The sequence below is a fragment of the Pteropus alecto genome, unplaced genomic scaffold, assembly GCF_000325575.1.
Source record: "Pteropus alecto unplaced genomic scaffold, ASM32557v1 scaffold167, whole genome shotgun sequence".
Lineage (NCBI taxonomy): Eukaryota > Metazoa > Chordata > Mammalia > Chiroptera > Pteropodidae > Pteropus > Pteropus alecto.
In genome coordinates, this window is record NW_006440647.1 from 347,616 (window position 1) to 367,121 (window position 19,506).

Here is a 19,506-nt window from a genome sequence, read left to right on the forward strand (position 1 = left end):
TGAGGTCCGAACTTTGTCTGTTATTAGTTCCCTTCAAGCCAGGTGATATGTGATCATTTAAAGGTTATGCCATTCAAAAGCTCTTGCTGGATCTTTTTAGAAAAGGGTAACGGGGGAGGGTTAGCTAAGAGGTGGGGAGATGAGTGTAGAGTGTAATGTGCAAACGCAGGACTAGCAGCTGCTTTATGACTATCAATATAGCCAAAAGATAGATGGGGAGGATTAGTGAATATTAAAATTAATGACAGGAGTAGTTTAGTTCAGTTATAATCTAAGAAAAAAGCTGAGGGGCTTAATCTGTATTTTGCTCCAGATCCAATGACTTAATTTTGAGGAGGAACCAATGATTTAATTTTGGTAAGATCCCGTGATTGAACTCTTGCAAGGAGATGGCCTGGGGCCAACCTTGAAAGTCAGGTTGTAATTTCCATAGCATTCAGGACAACCAGAAAAATAAATAGGACTTTTAGAAGAAATCACATTTTCTCCTATTCTCATGTCAGCCCTGGGGTTAGGGGTGGGGTCCTCACACTTCTGGAATTTAGACTTGTGCTATAACTAAAATACATACTGGATTTCAAAGACTTAATAAAAGAATGTAAAGTATCTTAATTTTTTCTGTTGATTACATGTTGAAAGGACAATGTTTTGGATATATTGCATTAAATAAAATACTGAAAGTAATTTCACCTGTCTTTTTACTTTTTAATGTGGCTACTAGAAAACTGAAAACTACACACATGGCTCACGTTGTATTTCTATTGAACTGCACTGGAATGGAGAATGGGTAGTACTCCCTGAAGCTTCCTTCTAGGGGTAAGTGCCTTAGGGTGGTAAATATGGAAAAGATTCTGCCAGTATTCAGTCTTCTGTCAAGCTAAGATCAGTTTTTTTTTTCCTTTTCTCCTCAGATAGTAGTGGTGTTTTGACAATTAGAATGTCCCCATTCAACAGACGTTAAGTACCTATGTGGATGCCTCATCACTAGATCAAAGCATTTAATTTTTTCAAATGCAAGCCTGTCATATATTAAGTGCATCCTTCCTCCCTCGCTCCTATCCATCCATCGAAAATCTGAGTCTTATTTTTAGGTCTTGCTCTTCCTGTCAGGGCTTTCGCCAAATTGCCAAAGCAATGGCATAACCAGCCTGGCCATTCTTGCATGGCATCAGTAAAAACTACCAAGTTCATTATGTGGGATAAAAGAAATAGCACTTATTAAATTGAGGCCTTTTAAGGCAAAATGACCACCATATTCTAATAAAAACCTATGGCTTGTTTTATTGCTCAAAACTTACACAAAGTGAGTGACTCCCTGTATGAATCATGAGTTTGGGCTCCTTTTGCTTTCCACAAAATACCAGGCCTAGTTTTGAGCTCATAGATACTTAATGTATACAAGGAATAATATAGGGTATAGATTCCACACTAATAAAGGTGTATTTCTCTATTTATGAGAGATCCCAGATATACACCATCATTTCATCCTTTCTAAACAAGTCATTTTTCCCATTACCCTTTAAATACTTTATAGTGTTTTATCTTTGATGATATTGGAATTATTTTTAAATTATACTTTGAGAGACTCCTTCACTGAGATGTTGGCAAACATTTCCAAATTTCTTTGTATGCCAAAAGAAATTTTTTTTACAAAAATGCTCTTCATTAACTACTCAAACAAGCATTGAATGCACCAATCTAAGCCATCTGGCACTAACCGGACAACAATATTCTTAACAAATGAAGGGCTAATTAGTGGTACATCATCACTAGACTCTGCTTTCAGTAACTTTTCTAATACAGGTGTGTCCTGTTTTAAGAAAGCCCAATAGACAGGTTTGTTTAAAGGCATTACAGAAAAATCTGGGCATTATAAATCAGATTTGAGAAGCAATGTTAGCTAGATAAAAAAAAAATGTCAAGGGGTCTAATCTGTAATTTTTTCCAAATCCAATATTTTAATTTTCAGGAGGAATATCTAGTCATTGAACTTGTGTAAGAAGATGGCCTGGGGCCTACTAAGAGTCAGGTTGAAGTTTTCACTGCATTTAAGACAACCAGAAAGATAAACACAACTTTTAGAGGAAACTTCAAGTTTTCTCTCATTCATATTTCAGTCAGTGGGTATCACATTTTCGAAAATTGTTACACCTTTGTTGTCCAATATGGTAGCTACTAGCCATATGTAAAGTATATTCACAATTATGATCAATTTCCATTAAACTTTCATTCTTCCCGACTCGTCCTCCAATAACAGCGTGGGGTTAGAGTCACAGTTTTTGGCTATTGAATGCACGGTGATCAAATCTGTAACCATAACCTCAGTAGTACTATTTTCCATGTTACTGATTCAGATTTTATTTACAAGACTGGGTACAAATAATTTCAAAGAGCATATTATTTAAGACAACATTTTATAAAGAAATACTCATGTATAAAAATATAATCAACAACATCAATGTGATTTAAAAGGCAATTGTTACCTTAGCACTCACTAGGAAATCAAACAATGGAATGCATTCTCTGATATATTTATTACAACTATACTGTGATACACTAATGTAATTGGAAGTGATAAATAAAGCAGAAATTTAATATACTGGTATTGGGGGCAAGGTGCCACTTATAAAATGGGTGTCACACTCAGTGAGATACTGTTTATCATTGTACTCACATTGAACATGATTTGACCCATAGTAATTGCACCTGAGACCACATATTAGGGTGCCTGATAAAGGGGTTTTATTATTTTTCAAAACTAATAACCTTTCATTTTAACCAAAAGTCCCAATAAGGAAAGTCAGATAAATTAAAATAGGGATTTTACACAATATTCCGATGAGCGGTAATTTGAAGCTCAAGGCCCTCTTAAGGAAATTCTTTTTCTAGTTTGTGAAAGCTGTAGGAGACCATTAACTTCATGAGGCCAGTTACAGGAAATATTGAACTCTAAAATGTCTTACACCCTATGGGGGCTTATGGACCTGACTCAATATAGCATGTGCAGGCCCAATTATAGGACAAGTTAGCTTTAAGTATCACACAAATTTATAAGCACAGGCACTACTGTATTCACCACTGGATAAAGCTTCTAAGTAGCCACTGAAATTAGGCAAATAGTATTGTAATCCAAGGTGAATGGTGAAGTTAAGGCTTCCACAACAAAAACAGTTGGAATATGGTACAGCCATGAATGTGGGGAGATCTCAGAATTTGAACAGGTAAAGAAAACCAGGATGGACTCAACTCAGGCAAGTGAAACTGCCAGATTGCCAAAAGAAGTTTTTCGAAGGAGACTTCCACAGAACTCATTTGCCCACCATGAGTAACTAAATCTCAACTGATATATTTTTATCCAAGCCACAGTTGAGAGCTTGATTAACTGAGAAGCAATGCAGTTAAATGACATATTCTTCACAGTCACAACTCCAATTTCTGTGTCTGCATAGAGAAGTACAGAGAGTTACACTGAAATTGTGTATGCTGAGGAATGCCCTAAATTAGCTCCCAGGAAAATTAGTAACCTTTATAAGTAATTTTCACCTTTTTTCCTCAAGAATAGATTTTAACTTTCATGTTTACATTGGTTGGTAACATTTCCTTTTTTACTTGGTTGTGTATTTTGAGGAAGCAAATCCATTGGCACTGGTGGAGGCTTAGAACATAAACCAACATTAAAAGTAATGGAAACACAGCTAAAAGTTTTACTTTACAAATTCACAACTAGAGATTCATGTCTTTACATGTTAAATTTTTAACCAAATCAGCAAAAATATGTGCCACAGATTTTTAATGTTTGTAATTTATAATTTACCACATAATATTTATAAATATATCCTTTATTTTCAAAATTATTCTTAAAACATCTTTCCAACATGTTTGAAATTTTCATGTGTTTTAAGGAAAAAATAGCCTATTTTAAAATTGCTACTAAACTTTAATGTGTGATTAAACCTTTAATGTGTAATTAGTGCCACCAAACTGAAAAAAGAAAAAAAAATCATTACTGTGTTGGGAATGTAGTCGTTACTACAAATAATAACAACACATGTCCTATACAGTGATCATATACATGCTCTTGTTTCACTTCTCAGTCATTGTCAGAACCATTTGGAGGTAAGAAAACTAATGCATCATTGAAACTATGCCCAAATGCCCTAAGACGGTATACCCCATACATCATCACATGCATCTGATTAGGAGTCAGTCCATTAAAAGTAACAGCCATATCTGAACAACATCCTTCTACTACCAGGTTGGGGTGATTTGTCATTGCCTCTTTAATAAAAAGCCCAACAGATTTGGTATTAAATACATCTTTTCCTTCAGAATCTTCTGCATTTTCTGCAAACACTCCGGCATATTTCAGGCAGACTGCTAGCTGCTTATCTTCAGATATCTTCCAAATCATCCCTCCCTGTTCAGGACACTTTTCAGGGACATCGAGAAGGCTATTAAGTCTTTTCATTGATTCTATACTTAAGACAATTCCTCCTTCCACACTCACATATTCAAGGTCTCCAGATTTTATAGTGTGGCCTAGATAGAAAGGTTGTGATGGATCCTTTTTTAACAAAAAATACTTTAAGTTTTCAATAATAGCAAACGTTGAGGGGCGTGCAAGGAAGAACCAGTTGTACTGGTCTCTATATTTATCAAAGGCGTATTTGTAAGCTTTTCTCATCATTAACCACATGTCATTTGTTTCCATGTTAACTGACTCAAACACTTTAACATTTTCAGAACTGAAGAACTCCACTTTGTCACAGTGTTTGGTCCAAGTCTCCTTCACTGCAGCCCAAAGACTCACATCTTTGGGTTTTACAAGGATGATACAATATACCCGAAAGCTCTTACTGAGCTCCATGCGTTCATCCTCTGAAATTTTCAAAATATCTTCTTTATTAGGAGCTTGTAGGTGATGATGCTCATGGTGGTACATTCTATTTCCATAACCAATCCTAATGTGTCCTAGCATAGTGATCAAGGCACAGAAAATGCTTCCCAGCATCACACCCTTCAAAAATGAACTGCTTTCAGAAAGCATTTTTCCTATAAAGAAGAAAAGAATCCTTAGGATACTTAATAAAGAAAAGATTAGTCTAGTGATTTGATTTGGTATTCTTTATAGACTTACATTTTGCTCTTAAATTAAAAAAGGTTTCCAAGTTTGAAATCAAGTTAGTTGCATACAGTACCAAGGAGTCTAAGAATCATTAGCTTCTAATTTATACTGTTCAGTATAAACTGGAACTTTGAAGCAATATCTCTATGCAGTATAATTTTCTGGGAGGCTATTTTTGTACTTCATTTACAGGAATTTAATCAACCTAGTAGTAAATTTAAGCATTAACCTGAGAAACCAATGTTACAAAGATTATCCATCCATCATTCTCCTTAAAGGAATTTCATTTCAAAGGCTTGCATTATATAAATACATCTGCATATGTTAATAGACTTTTAAATCAAAACCTTAAATTGAACACATAAAACCATCTACAATTGGTAAATCACCAATGGTATCTGTATTGGCATTTTTGTTTTCAACCTAGTGCTTTATTTAACTGATAGCCGCTGTCCTTGGGTGTTTTGAGTACATCTAAAGCAAGTTTCTTGAAATTGACACCTTTTGTTCTTAAGACTAAATAGTTTCCAACACAGTATCCAAACTAACTGATGTAATAAAAGCCCATAATGAAAATAGTTAAATTATTTGGTTGAGAACTGAGTAAATATAGGCATATCTGGGGACCATTAATGAACATTTTTATTTCCTTCTAAGGCATTTTCTTATTCTTTGGAGAAGTAAAAGGGGGAAACTCCACTTTTATTTCAATTAGAAATTAAAAGAAAAGCTAACATTAAATACAACTGTTGAGATTTTCCCAATCTCTCCTGTATCTCCACAAGGAATGGCTACTGAGATTTCTCTTTTGTCTCTTAAAGTTGAAAGGGGTCTTAGAGATACCTAATGTCATTTCTCTCATTTTACAGATGGGGGAACAGAGGGTACCGAGAGTTTAGGTAACTGACCCAAAGTCACACAGTTACTCAGTGGTAGAATTGAACTAGAAATCAGATCTTCTGATATCAGTTTAATACTTTTTCTATTACAGAAATGCCTCTACCTGCATTATTGAGAATTTAATTAATAAGTTACTGAATAACCTTGTTTTACTACAAATGAAAAAAAGTGGTATTTGTTACCCATAATTTACATTTCACACACATCACCATACTGCTACAAGGAAACCATCCTTTGATTTTCTTCCAGAGGAAATAGACTTTGGCGTCTACTAGAGGGACAAGGTGTGGAATAGCTTGGCAGATGTAATTCCTGAATGAGGATAGGGACTGGGGAAAGAGGCAGGATGGTTTTCTGGTGTCACTCACAGAACATAGTCAATAAACACAGCTCTAAGAAGGAAAAGAGAACTGACAGGAAACAATATTAGAATAGTCAGGTGCACTCTAAAATTAATTTTAGATAGGATTTTGGTATTTCATATTATGCAATTTTCATTATTTCTGGCCAATATATAACACACCTGTCTCTTAGCTTGATAATGCATGTCAGAATTCTTCCTGATATGGATACGACTCATGGATCACTTGCACCAATTATTCTAAGGAGCAGATCTTTTTTTCCATTAGGGTAGGCAAACAAAATGTAACACTGGAGATGCACTCGATATGAGATTTGGTGTAGAGGAGGAAACATAAAACTGCCAGGGGCACAAATGAAGCAGAAACTACCAGAGTGGTTTTTCAGATGTACCTTTTTAGAAGGTGAAGATGATTGGGGTGGAGTATGAAAAAGGGAGGAGGAAGAAATGGAGAACAGGAGAGGGTGGACATGGTTATCTCAAGACCCCACTGAGGGGCCAAGGAGGAAGGTGGCTCTGAATCTCCCTCCCCTCTCTACTCCTCCCGCTGCACCTGCCCGGGTTCCTCACGTAGAGCATGCTGGGAATGGGTTAGGGCCCAAGTCATCCCCCGAAGAGGGGCGAGGTAGGGCTGCTCTGGGGGCCGCTCCTGATGCAGGCCGATGCCCCCGGCACTCACCCGCGTCTAGAACGGATCAGGGGCAGGAAAGCGCAGCTGCTCACGGCTTTCCTTTCACGTTCGTTCACTCCTCGGTTACACTCCCGATCGGCTGCTCTAGATGCAAGAGAAGTCCTCTCGTTGGTTTCACTAAAGGTAGATAGAGTCAGGAAGTGGACGCCGCGGGCACGGGGCGGGACAAACGAGCCCTCAGCCAAGCGGAGCCACAAGCCCGCGCAGACGTCGGAAGGGCCGCGCACACCCTTTCTCTCCGCCCTCTGCCGAGGTCAGAGAAGCACGTCCTGCTGGCGTGACCCGCACGCTCGCTTATACCCAATGGGACGGCCAGAGAGGCGTGCGTGCGTAGGACCCGCTGACACCTCCCACCTTCTTGGTGTGGAAGCCGCGAGAGCAAGGAAGGCGCTTGCTTTCTGCAGCTCTTCCGTTAGCCCTTTCATTGGCTTCTCTAAAATATTCCTCCGTCATTGCACTCTCCAACTGACAAGAGGGTGTACTACCCAATGCTCCTGGGCCGGTACCAAAATGCAAGCCACTGAAATAGTCACCGAATTATGAGGGCAAGGATTCGCTATGGTTATTGGAATGGCATCTGAAACCCCACTGTCTGGAATTCTGTCTTCACTGTGTCCTTTGGTATGCTGGGAAAGTTACTTTACCTCGCTATGACTCAGTTCCCTTCTTTGTGAAATACAGAAATTATCACGGTAGTGCTATCATAGGAGATAAAATGAGATAATGCTTATGACTCCATCAGTGAAAGACCAAGCATAAAGTAAGCATTCATTAAATGTTGGCTATTATTTTCACTCCTGTATCACTAGCGTTTAGCCTAGTACTAGCGTCTAGTAGACAATACATGTTTGTGTAATTAATGAATGCTAGAACTACCCATGAGGAACCAGGACTAGAAAGCATAAGACATTTTCTAAAAGTCACAGAGAAATAAATGGCAGAGGTGAGACAAGAATCCAGGTCTAATAACAAGCACAGAGCTCTCTTTCTGCTAAACATGTCATATGTCTTTAAATTCATTTTTTGTGTAGACGGGTTTTTGCTAAAAAAGCACAAATTCTTACAAATATTTAAAATGTAGTTACTAGGTTCCATCCAAATAACATCGAATGGTGACTTACTCAGGCCTGAGTTCCTAAAGACACACGTATTTGACTACTGGAAATGATCCAGTTGCAGTAGAAGGTTTCAAGAAGCACTGTACCAACGAACAAGTAAATTTTAGGCAATTAACATCCTGACAGCAGTACCCTAAGTTCTGGAGATAGAGTGGTGAGCAAAATTAGCCCCCTTCATGGAGCTTTCAGTCTAGCAGGGAAGAAAGACATTAAACAATTCATTACAGATAGTCATAATGGTGTTATGTTCTCTAAAGGAATACAAAAATGAATCTTAGAACTGAAAGGAACTTAAGACTGTGAGTATTTTCACTATATTGTGTTAATATATATATATATATATATATAGTCTTTTCACATAACGTATATAAATATATGTGTATGCATGTACATATGCACATATAGTTAAGTGAAACAAGTTGCAGAATAATGTGTATGGTATGATTATACTTTGATGAAAACAAGCACAATTTTATATATGTATATCCATATGTTTGATCTGTTTGTAGGAGCAAGGAGAGTTGTGGAAGATTCCTCAGCAGACTGTTATTATTGATTACATCAGGAGGTCGAGTTGTGGGGTGGTTAGCTTTGTCTTTATACATCCTCATATTTCACAGGTTATAACAAGCATTTGTTACTTTTGAAGAACAAATAAAGGGATCTTTAAAATTAGAGGGACAAAATGGATGAGGAAAAAATACCAATAGAAATTCCTTTTAAAGGTTGCAGAGAACCAGTCTCTCCTTGCAAAAAGGGACCAAGGAAGGACACATAGAAATGGCACTCAGAATTCAGAGACAGTGATAAGTAGGCAATTTAAAATGCATCTTATATATTTCGTACAGGGAGGTATACCAAAGTATTGCTACAAGATGTTCTGAAACAGAATAAACCCCAGGATTTTCAACACCAGAAGCACTGTTAAGAGATTCTCTAAAAACCCTATTCTCTACTTAAAAAAGAGCTTAAATATACTTAGCATTTGAAGTGATGTTAGTGAGATGATTGACTTGTAGATAGGTGATTGCACTTTTAAAACACCATTCCACATTATAGCTTTAATTAAAAAATGCATGCAATTAGTCTCTTAAAATTAAGAATATTCATACTCGTTGGACTAGCAAACTCGCTTCTTGTACTCTCTCCCCCAGAAATTAAAGCACCAGAATGTAAGGCTAAATGTATGAGGACAAATGTATTGTTTATAATAGCAAAAGTGGGGAACATCCACCAATAAGAGAATGGTTGAATTAATTATAGTACATCCATGTAGTGGAATAATTTCAGTAACCTGCACTAAACACTTCCTTATACACACTAACCTGCACCTTGCGGTGGAGGGTTGCTTTTGATTTTGGTTGCCTTCATGTACCCAGTAGTTAAGGCAAGATTGCATTCAAAATTGACAACACTGCAGTTTTGGTAAAGCCCTCATGCCAAGTGCACGCATTATTCAGCATGAGAAGTCATTAATTTCTAGTAATTGGCAATTAATTTGCATATGAGCAGTCAGATTTTCGAAATCACTGCAAATGCCTTTGGGAAATAAGTATAGCTTTCTATAGTTCACTGGAATGATAAATGTTGAAGAAAATCAAAGGTGAATTGTTTTCTGCATAACGTCTTTTTGGAGAGTCAAAAATGCCCTTCGTGTTTACCAAAATTAAGTACCTGTAATAAATATATTTACCTTTTTTGCCCAGAGTTTCACAACTGTTCATCTTCAATAAATACATTTCCTTGTTTGAGCAAATTCATTATTGTTTCCATTTCAGTGCAGTTTGGTCCCTAAATGAAACTCATTTGTGTGTTCAGACATATTCATGCTTGCATTCTTGTTTCACAATTGTTTTTTCCATTTGATGGCTGTCTGAGAACTTTCCTTTTTAAAAAATTAACAGACCCATTTACCTGCCAACAAATATATAATAAGTGTTTACTGTAGGTCAGGCACTGTGTTAGGATATTGTTTCTTTTAAAAACATTTTTTATTATGAGGAATTTCAAACATATACAGAAATAGAGAAGTATAATGAAACCACATGTACTTTTTAGAAAGCTTTAACATCAGTTCAAAGCCAATCTTGTTACATCTCTACTGCTTCCAGATTATTGTGAAGCACCTCCAGGACATCATGTCATTTCATTCATAAAAATTTCAAAATAGATCTATAAGAGATAAGGGCTTCTTAAAAACCCCCACAATACCATTAGACAACTAGAAAAATGAATAATTCCTTAATATAATAAAATATCCTGTCAGGGTTCAAATTACCAATAATATGAATATCATGATTTTTTAATAATTCGAATCAAAATAATAGTCTACATGTTGTGATTGGTTTTTGTGTCTCTTAAATATCTTTTTAGTCTATAGATTTCTTCTCTGTGTGTCTCTCTTTCTCCCTGCCTTGATATTTCTTTGTTGAAGAAATCTGGTTATTTGTCTTGTACATTTACCCACAGTCTGGTGCAGATAGCTTCATCCTGTTTCCTTTAATATGTTTCTCTGTCCTTATGTTCTTTATAAATGGATAGTTAGATCAAAAGTAAGGTTGCCAGATTTAGCAAATAAAATTACAGGGTGTCCAGCACAAATAGAATTTCAAATAAACAATGAATACTCTTTAGTATAAGTATATCCTGAATATAATGCATGAGACATGCTTACACTAAAATATGTGTGTGTGTGTGTGTGTGTGTATAGAGGTAACCTAGAACTACACACACACACACACACACACACACACACACACACACACACACACACACACATATATATGAAAAGCAATTTTAATTGAATCTAAAATTCAATTTTAATTAGTAATTGGTGATTCATTTAACTGGGCATCCCAAGTTTTATCTGGTAACCCTAATATAAGAGCTCTGTTTGATTCAGTTTCAATTTTTTTGGTGGGGAGCAGAGTCAAAATTACTTCAAAGATGGTGACACGTGCTTCCTTCAGGAGTCACATGTCTGGTTTTCTCTCTTTGTGATGATAGTTGCCATTGATGCTTAATGCCTCAATCCATAACTCATCAAGGTTGAAATATAATGATATAATTTTCCAAGGCATATTTCTAAGAGGAAGTTTGGGGTAGTGATTAAGAGGTCAGGCTCTGACATAGGAAAGATTTGGTTTGACCTCTAGCTTAGCAGCTTACTAGCTGTGTGATCAGGGACAAGATAGTTTACTTCTCGCAGCCTTAACTTCCTCATCTGTAAAACAAGGCTAATAATAGTACCTGTTTCTTAAGATAATGGATATATGTGGCTTCAATACCCTATTCTCTTTCTTTATGTTTGGAAATGTGTGTAATAAAAATGTTAAAAGCTTAAATAGGTCAAAAACCAAGTTGATTAACCTTGCCTGTATCCATCTCCTGACAATCATTTTTTCTGTTAATGTCCACTTACCTTCCCAGTCACTTATTACAGAAACCCAAAGCTCTTTTGGGTTCCTTTTTCTCCCTGACTTCTGTACCCAATCAGTTGCTAAGTCAGACTGAGATTCCCTTCACAGTGAATCCTGCTTTCTTGTCCATTCAAATTGTCACCCTTCTATTAAGTCCCTCATTACTACTTGCCTGAACTAGTGTAATGGCATTCATAAATTTCTCCCCATTTATAGTTTCTCCTCACTTGGTGTATGTAAAGCATAGTGCTTGGAACTTAGTCCCTTCTCCCTTTCTCCTGACTCATGAATTCATCTTCCTTACTGCTTAACCCTCTGATGACATCTTCCCCTGTCCCTGAGAGAGACTGTTCCTCACTCCATTTTAAATTGCTTTCCTTCCTACCTCTACTGGATTCTGCAACTTCATTGCTGCCTCCACTCCACCCTAACTGCCGAGCTTTGTGGAGGAAGCATGTATGACTGAATAAAGACTGATTTCTCAGTTTCAAAGTTAGATATGAGCAGGATTTTTTTTTCTAGCTATAGATGAGGGGAGCCTTTACATACAGACAAAACAGGCATACTAAATGTGAGTAAAAGAGAAGCAAGTTTTAGAGCTGCCTCTTGTCTCTCCAACTCAGTGGGAAAGAAAAAGGAGGATCTCTAGTCCAGGGGGATCAGCTTTTAGATCCAGGCAGGAGAGAGTAAATGCTGATGGCAAAGAAGGAGCTGGATAGATATTATACTAGCAAGGTGGGGGCTTCTTGAGGAAATACATCTTGCCCAGTCTGGCTGAGGGAGGAAGAGCAAGAACTGCCTCCTGTAAGTCTCACGCGCAACATCAGCAGTATGGATTGGGCAAAAAGGTCCTATAGCCCAGGGCTGTCTTAGAGAAATGGCTATAGAACCCTTGCTTTTGGTGGCCTGTCTGGGTGTCGTTCTGCTATGGAGAGGAGCCAAACATTCAGGGACCGGGCTGGGCTGAAAAAGCACAAAGAAACCCCCTATTTTTTAAAAAGAAAATGTAGTAAGTCAGTTACATTCTTACATTTTGAAGATAACACTTGCAACTGAAACCAAACTGCTGTATTATAATCAAGATGCATCTGCCTGTTTTATATTTAAGGCCCACAGGCTTCAACTAATTTAAGGGACCATCTGGTAGGTAAAAGAGAAAGTCTTATTACAAAGTGGCATTTGTTCGAATGCTCAGGCCTCAAAAGAAATTGTACTGGGGACACTAACCAATATCCTGTGCCAGTAGCCAGTGCTCCTGACCTTAGGGAGAAAGAGCATGGCTTTGGAGTCAGATAAGATTCAATTTCTCCTCCAAGATTCACCAACTGGGTGCCTTGAACCCAGGACTTTTGAGGTTTGAGTTTCCTCATATAAAAAATTGGAATTAGATTATACCTGAAATTGTCGAGAAAGTTGAAAGAAATAAAGTATCCCAGAGGTAACCTAGAACTATTGCTTTCTTTCCCATGATCCATAACTTAATCCTCCATTTTAGTCCCTCTGAGCTTTGTTCTTCTTGCCTTCTTTGCCTAATATCTACTTTCATATGCATAGACATGAGCATAACTTTAAACAGATCTTTGTAAAAAAGGTCTAAAAAATAAGTTTTCTTCTCATACTGTTATTTGTTTACTTCTTCCGAAGGTAAAGAATTGAAATGAAATTTCTCTGGGTAGACTGGTCAAAAGGCAATTTTCTCTCTTCTGCAGTAGGCTAAGCAAATCTTTTCTCAAAGTCCTCCTGTCCTACATCTACATAGTTGAAAGGATTAGACCAGTTAGCTGGGACAAATGCCAGTTGCAGCTCAGGGACAGGAGGAGAGGGAGTTGGGGAGCAGGTTGGTTAGAGATAGAAAATTTAGGAATAGAGATGCTTTTAGATTCTAACTAGATAACTACTACTTAGGTGACAGTTTTGTTTCAAGTGAGAATATGAATTTGGCTGTATTCCTAGTTAGAATCTAATGTTCAAAAATTTCTCTAAATCAAGAAACAAAATGAAAAAGTAATTATTGAGATTGGCAGAATGTAATTACCGAAGCTGAGCAATGGATACGTGGAACTTCATTGCACTATTCTCTATACTTTTGTGTATGTTTAAATACATCCATAAATAGAAGTTTGTTTTTGCTTATATGAAAATTATGGGACAATGGAGGTCACTCAAGAATTGGAGAGTTTGACCGTCACATTAGTAAAGCTTGTAGGGGATATTTTAACCAAAAGAATTCCTTAGAGGAAATGTGGTGATTTCTATAATGCTCATCTAGTTAACTGGATTTATTTGAAGGATTAAATAGCATGCAGTTAAAAAAATTGCTGGATATAATATGAATTGACCTCCAAAAGCTTTTGGCAAGATGTCATGATGACTATTTTTAAGGGAATTGAGTCACTATAAGAGTGTGACCCTCTTTCCTCTGAGTAGATATTGCCTTAGAAATTGGAAACAAAGGTAGAGATAAAGGAGTTTAAGAACATTATTTTGACATTTCAAAAACATGATTTCTTAGTGATAAGAAGTGGGTTAGTTTTTTAAAAATAAAACTTTACAAAAGATGTAAAGGGAAGAATTGCAGTGAAATCTCCAAGTAGACATTTATGTGAAACTCTTTCTGACAATAAAAAGCTTAGTTGAGGATTTCTGGTTAAGATGGTGGAGTAGGAAAATGCTGTGCATGTCGCTTCTTATGACCACATCAAAATCACAACTAAAATACAGAACACCAATCATTGAGAATTGCCTGAAGTTTAGTGGAAGAGAAATCCTACAACTAAGGACATACAGAAGAAGCCACCTCAAGACTGGTTAGAGGGGCAGAGACACAGAATAGGCTTGTCCCACACCTATACCTGTGTATGACAATTAAATATTGGGAGGGATACCTTGGCTGTGGAGGTTGTCCCTGAGAAGTGAGAGGTCACAGCTGACACCAGGATCCCCAACTGAGGGTTCTAGTGCTGGGAAGATAAGTCCTCACAAATTCTGGCTGTGAAAATCAACTGAGATTGTGGCTGAGTGAGATGAAGCCTGCTGGAGTCCTAAGTGTTTCTTTTAAAGGATCCAAACATGGACTTACTCAGTGATGGACTCATTCACTCTGAGCTTCAGCACTGGGGAAGCAGCTTGAAAGTTGCCAGGGTCATATGGGGAGGGAGGAACTGAGTTGTCTGGCTTCAGGGCAAGGACTGGAGGGGCAGCTTTCTCTAAGACAGAACTTGAAGAATCCATTATTTCTTTGTTGAACCCTATCCCCTCTCTTCCTGTAGACTTCGGTAGGTGCCATATCTGAGTCTCCATCAACTTCACTAACTCTGTTTGCCCCACTCTAGTGATTCCCTGAGACTCCACCCCGCCTAACTTGTGTGCCCATTCACGCTACTTCCAGTGGATTTTTCATACAAACAGCCTATCTTGCTTATGCTGCAGACTTTCCTAAAATCTCTCAAAGTCTCACAAACCCCAAAGAGCATCATCTTGCCTCGGTGTGGCCCATATCTCTTGCTGAATAGCCTCAAGTATGGCAGTAGCAGCAGCTGCCCTTAGTCTGCAGCTTGGCCTCTTGAGGCACTACCAGCATGTTTGGTGGCCATCTGCAGGTTGTTTGGTGGCTTATGCCACGTGGCCCCAGGCAGGACACAGGCTGCAGCTGAACTTGGCTTGCAGTAAGGCGCCTCCCTGGAGAGCTGCATCCAAGGATGGTGCACTGAAGAGCAGACTGGGAAGGCATCAGAGCCCTGCTAAAGAGAATCCTGCTCTGTAGGGTCAGCCCCTGCACAACAGCTGCTCTATAATAGTCACTGGCCAGTCCTCACAACAAATCTGCTCATGGGTCAATCTCTCCCATTGATGTGCAAACAGCAACCAAGGCTCAACTATAACAGGAGGGCACACATAACCCATACAAGGAACATACCTGGAGCACCCAGCTCAGGTAATCTGGGAGACTGTGCCACTGTGCCGCACAGGACATCTACTACATGAGGCCACTCTGCTAACACTGGGAGACATAGCGGCTCCCTTTAATACATAGAAAAAAATACAGGGAGCAGCCAAAATGGGGAGACAACAAACATGTCCCACATGAAAGAACAGAACAAAGCTCCACAAAAAGAATTAAACAAAATGGAGACATGCAATTTACCAGATGCAGAGTTTAAAATTCTTGTTATCAGAAAGCTTAGTGAACTTAGAGGAGCACAGATGAACTCAGCAAGAACTTCAACGAAGCGGTAGAAAACATAAAAATGGGGATAGAAAACAAAGGACTAGTCAGAAATGAAGAATACATTAGGGGGAATCAACAGTAGATTAGATGAAGCAGAGGATTGAATCAACAATTTAGAAGATAAGATAGTAAAAACATCCATTCAGGACAGCAACAAGAAAAGAAGAATTAAAAAATAATGAGGATGGTTTAAGAGACCTTTGGGACAGCATCAAGCATACCAACATTCACATCATAGGAGTATCAGAAGGAGAAGAGAGAGAACGAGAAATTGGAAACCTATTTCAAGAAATAATGCCTGTAAACGTCCCTAACCTGGTGAAGAAAATTGACATACAAGCCCAAGAAGCACAGAGAGCCCCAAACAAGGTGAACTCAAAGAGGCCCACGCCAAGACACATCATCATTAAAATGACAAAAGTTAAAGACAAAGAGAGACTCTTAAAAGCTGCAAGAGAAAAGCAGTTAGCTACCTACAAGGGAGCTTCCATAAGACTGTCAACTGATTTCTCAAGAGAAATTTTGCAGGCCAGAAGGTATTGACATTAAATATTCAAAGTGATGAAAAGTAAGAGCTACAACCAAGATTACTCTACCCAGGAAAGCTATCATTTAGAGTCAAAGGACAGATAAAGAGCTCCCCAGACAAGAAAAAGCTAAAGGAGTTATCACTACCAAACCATTATTACAAGAAATTTTAAAAGAATTTCTTTAAGAAAAATAAAACAAAAAAGATAAAAAATATGAATAATAAAATGGCATTAGGTACATGTTTAGCAATAATTAGTTTAAATATAAATGTATTAAATACTCCAATCAAAAGATAGGGTGCTGAATGGATATAAAACAAGATTCTTATGTATGCTGTCTACAAGAGACTCACTTCAGATTGAAAGACACACAGACTGAAGGTAAAGGAATGGAAAAAGATATTTCATGAAAATGAAATGTGAAAAAAAGCTGAAGTAGCAATATTTATACCAGACAAAATAGACTTTAAAACAAAGGCTATAACAAGAGACAAAGACGGACCCAGTAATCCCACTTCTGGGTATTTATTTTATTTAAAGAAAACTGAAACATAATTCGAAAAGATAAACACACCCCTATGTTCACTGCAGTGTTATTTAAAATAGCCAAGATATGGAGGCAACCTGGGTGTCCGTGAAGAGATGAATGGATAAAGAAGTGGTACATATATACAATGGAATATTATTCAGCCATAAAAAAGAACAAAATCTTGTCATCTGCAACAACATGGATGGACCTAGAAGGTATTGTGCTTAGTGTAGTAAGTCAGACAGAGAAAAAAAAATGACATGATTTCACTTATGTGTAGAATCTAAAGAAGAAAACAAACAAACAAAACAGAAATTAAGTCACAGATATAGAGAACAATTTGATGGTTGCCAGATTGGTATAGGTGAAAAGGGAAAGAAATTAAGAAGTACAAATTAGTAGTTACAAAATGGTCATAGGGATGTAAAGTATAGGAATATAATCAATAATATTGTAATAACTATGCAGGGCCGGATGCGTACTAGATTTAACGGAGTGATCACTTTATAAGATACATGTCTAAATAGTATGTTGTACACCTGAAACTAATATTGTATATCAACTGTAATTGAAAAATAAACATTAAAAAAATACTTAGTTGATGAGAATAAAGGAAATCTCAGGAGCATGGGCATGCACTCATTATTGAATGACCTAAAGATAATTTACATATTTTACATAATTTACACATTTGCATTTGATGATAGAGTAGTGGCTGGATTGATTGTGGAACTCAGAACAGAATTTTCTCTTGCTGGGATTGACATTTTGGAAGGTATGGGCAGATACTCTAATATGGACACCCACAATCCATCGTGTCAAGCTCTGTGAGAGAGTGTAAAGCTAAAATCTAGTAGGGGAGAAAATAGTCTGCCCTCAGAGGTTTCCCCTTCCCCTTCCAAGGAGAGGGTTGATTGGCTTGACGACAGTGGGAAAAAATGATTCACCCCACCCCCCCCTCTTTTGAGAGGTTTTACTTTTCTACTTTAAAGAAGATAAATGAGAGTGGCAAGTTTTCCTAGTGGTGGTGGTTATAGATCAACACACTTCAGGATGAGAGCTGAAGAGGCAAGCTATACTGCAAGCTATACTGCTGACAGGACCAGCTACATATTTTGCAGAACCCAGTGCAAAATGAAAATGTGGGGCTCCTTGCTCATGAGTTATTTAGAATTTTAAGATAGTGACAGCAAAATATTAAACCAAACATGGGCTCTCTAAGCTCAGGACTCTGTGTGACAGCATAGGTTGTATTCCCATCAAGCTGACCTTACTTTTAGTGATAGCAAAAATTCAGAAGGCATAATAGATAGGTATAAAACATAAAACCAAGCTCATCTAAAATCCCACTACCTAGAAAGAACCATTGTTATCATTTTGGTATATATATATATATTCTCTACTGCAGCCTTTAAAAAACATATTACATTTTAGAGAATTTTCTATGTTAGTAAATATAAATCATTTCAATCTTATTGTGGGGGAGGAAAAATAATTTTCCTTATTCCTTCCTAAGTTCTTCCAGCTGGTCTAATAATGAAATTAACATGAGACATTAATAGGAGAAGATGACCAAATTTATTATGGATGTACATAAGAATGTGAGACCTGAGGACATATTAGGCAGTCGAGGCCATTCTGGATTAAGGAGACAGAGGAAGGGGTCTGGAATTTCAAAGGGAAAGTAGGCAATTCACAGATAGGTGAGAAAGAGCAAACATGTGGTAAACAAATTTGCGCCAGGCCACCCAGAAACAATGGAACACAGAGGAGGGTCTAACAGACATTGCTTGGCTTCTCCCTGTCTGCCACACTTAGATCATATTATGCTAAGGTGATAGTTCCCTTTCTTTAATCAGGTTTTCTATCTGAATTCTTTTAGGTAGGTACAAGGGGGAGGTTCAAAGATTCTTTCTGAGTCTTCTGTTTCCTAAAAATAACCAGTTTAAAATACTAAATATCCCAAAGAGGCATATTTTGGGGAGGGAAACTCTATTCCCCCTCACTATTATATAGAGGTTCTATGTTCCATTTAACCAAACCCTACTGTTGGGTGTTTGAAGAGTCTTGATCCTTTCATTATTAAATACGATGCAAATTATATGTCTATAAATTTGAGTGAGGACTGAATAAGTCAATCAATGCAAAGCACTTCACAGAGTATTTGGCAAATAGCAAGCTCCTTATAAATATTAGTATTATATTGTCAAAATTGCCCCCATGTCAAGGTAAATTACATTTTAAACAGCAGGGTGAGAGGGCTTGGTTTCCCTAAATCCTTACCAATTCTTTCAATTTTTGCCTTTTGTATTTGTTCCTGTGTGAATGACCTGGGTATGTTCTATAATGGTTCTATTATTGGATTACTCATGCTTTGAAATTTTTAATTAATATCTGTTTTGGGGCTATCATTCCTTGGTAATAAGAATAGCAAGTGCTTTTTTCCTAGTATTCTGTTCGATGTTTGATTTTGTTTTACTTAAGTACACAGATGATTTAAGGTTTAATATAGTACATTTAGGAGTGACGTCAAAAACATGGTAGAGTGAGAGACATCCCTAGATCACTCCCCTTGAAACAACAATAAGCTAAACATCCAAAACTC

The 19,506-nt window shown here is 37.4% G+C and overlaps 1 protein-coding gene across 1 annotated transcript; it reads right to left on the minus strand.

Annotated features, from left to right (window-relative positions):
- Positions 1-1,935: 1,935 nt before the first annotated feature.
- Positions 1,936-7,321, minus strand: C1GALT1C1 (C1GALT1 specific chaperone 1). The gene is made up of 2 exons (XM_006917819.3): positions 7,066-7,321; positions 1,936-5,052 (listed from the first exon to the last, which is right to left on the minus strand). Exon 2 carries the CDS (start codon positions 5,045-5,047, stop codon positions 4,091-4,093), a length of 957 nt encoding a protein of 318 aa, XP_006917881.1. The 5' UTR covers positions 5,048-5,052; positions 7,066-7,321; the 3' UTR covers positions 1,936-4,090.
- Between the last annotated feature and the right edge of the window lie 12,185 nt (positions 7,322-19,506).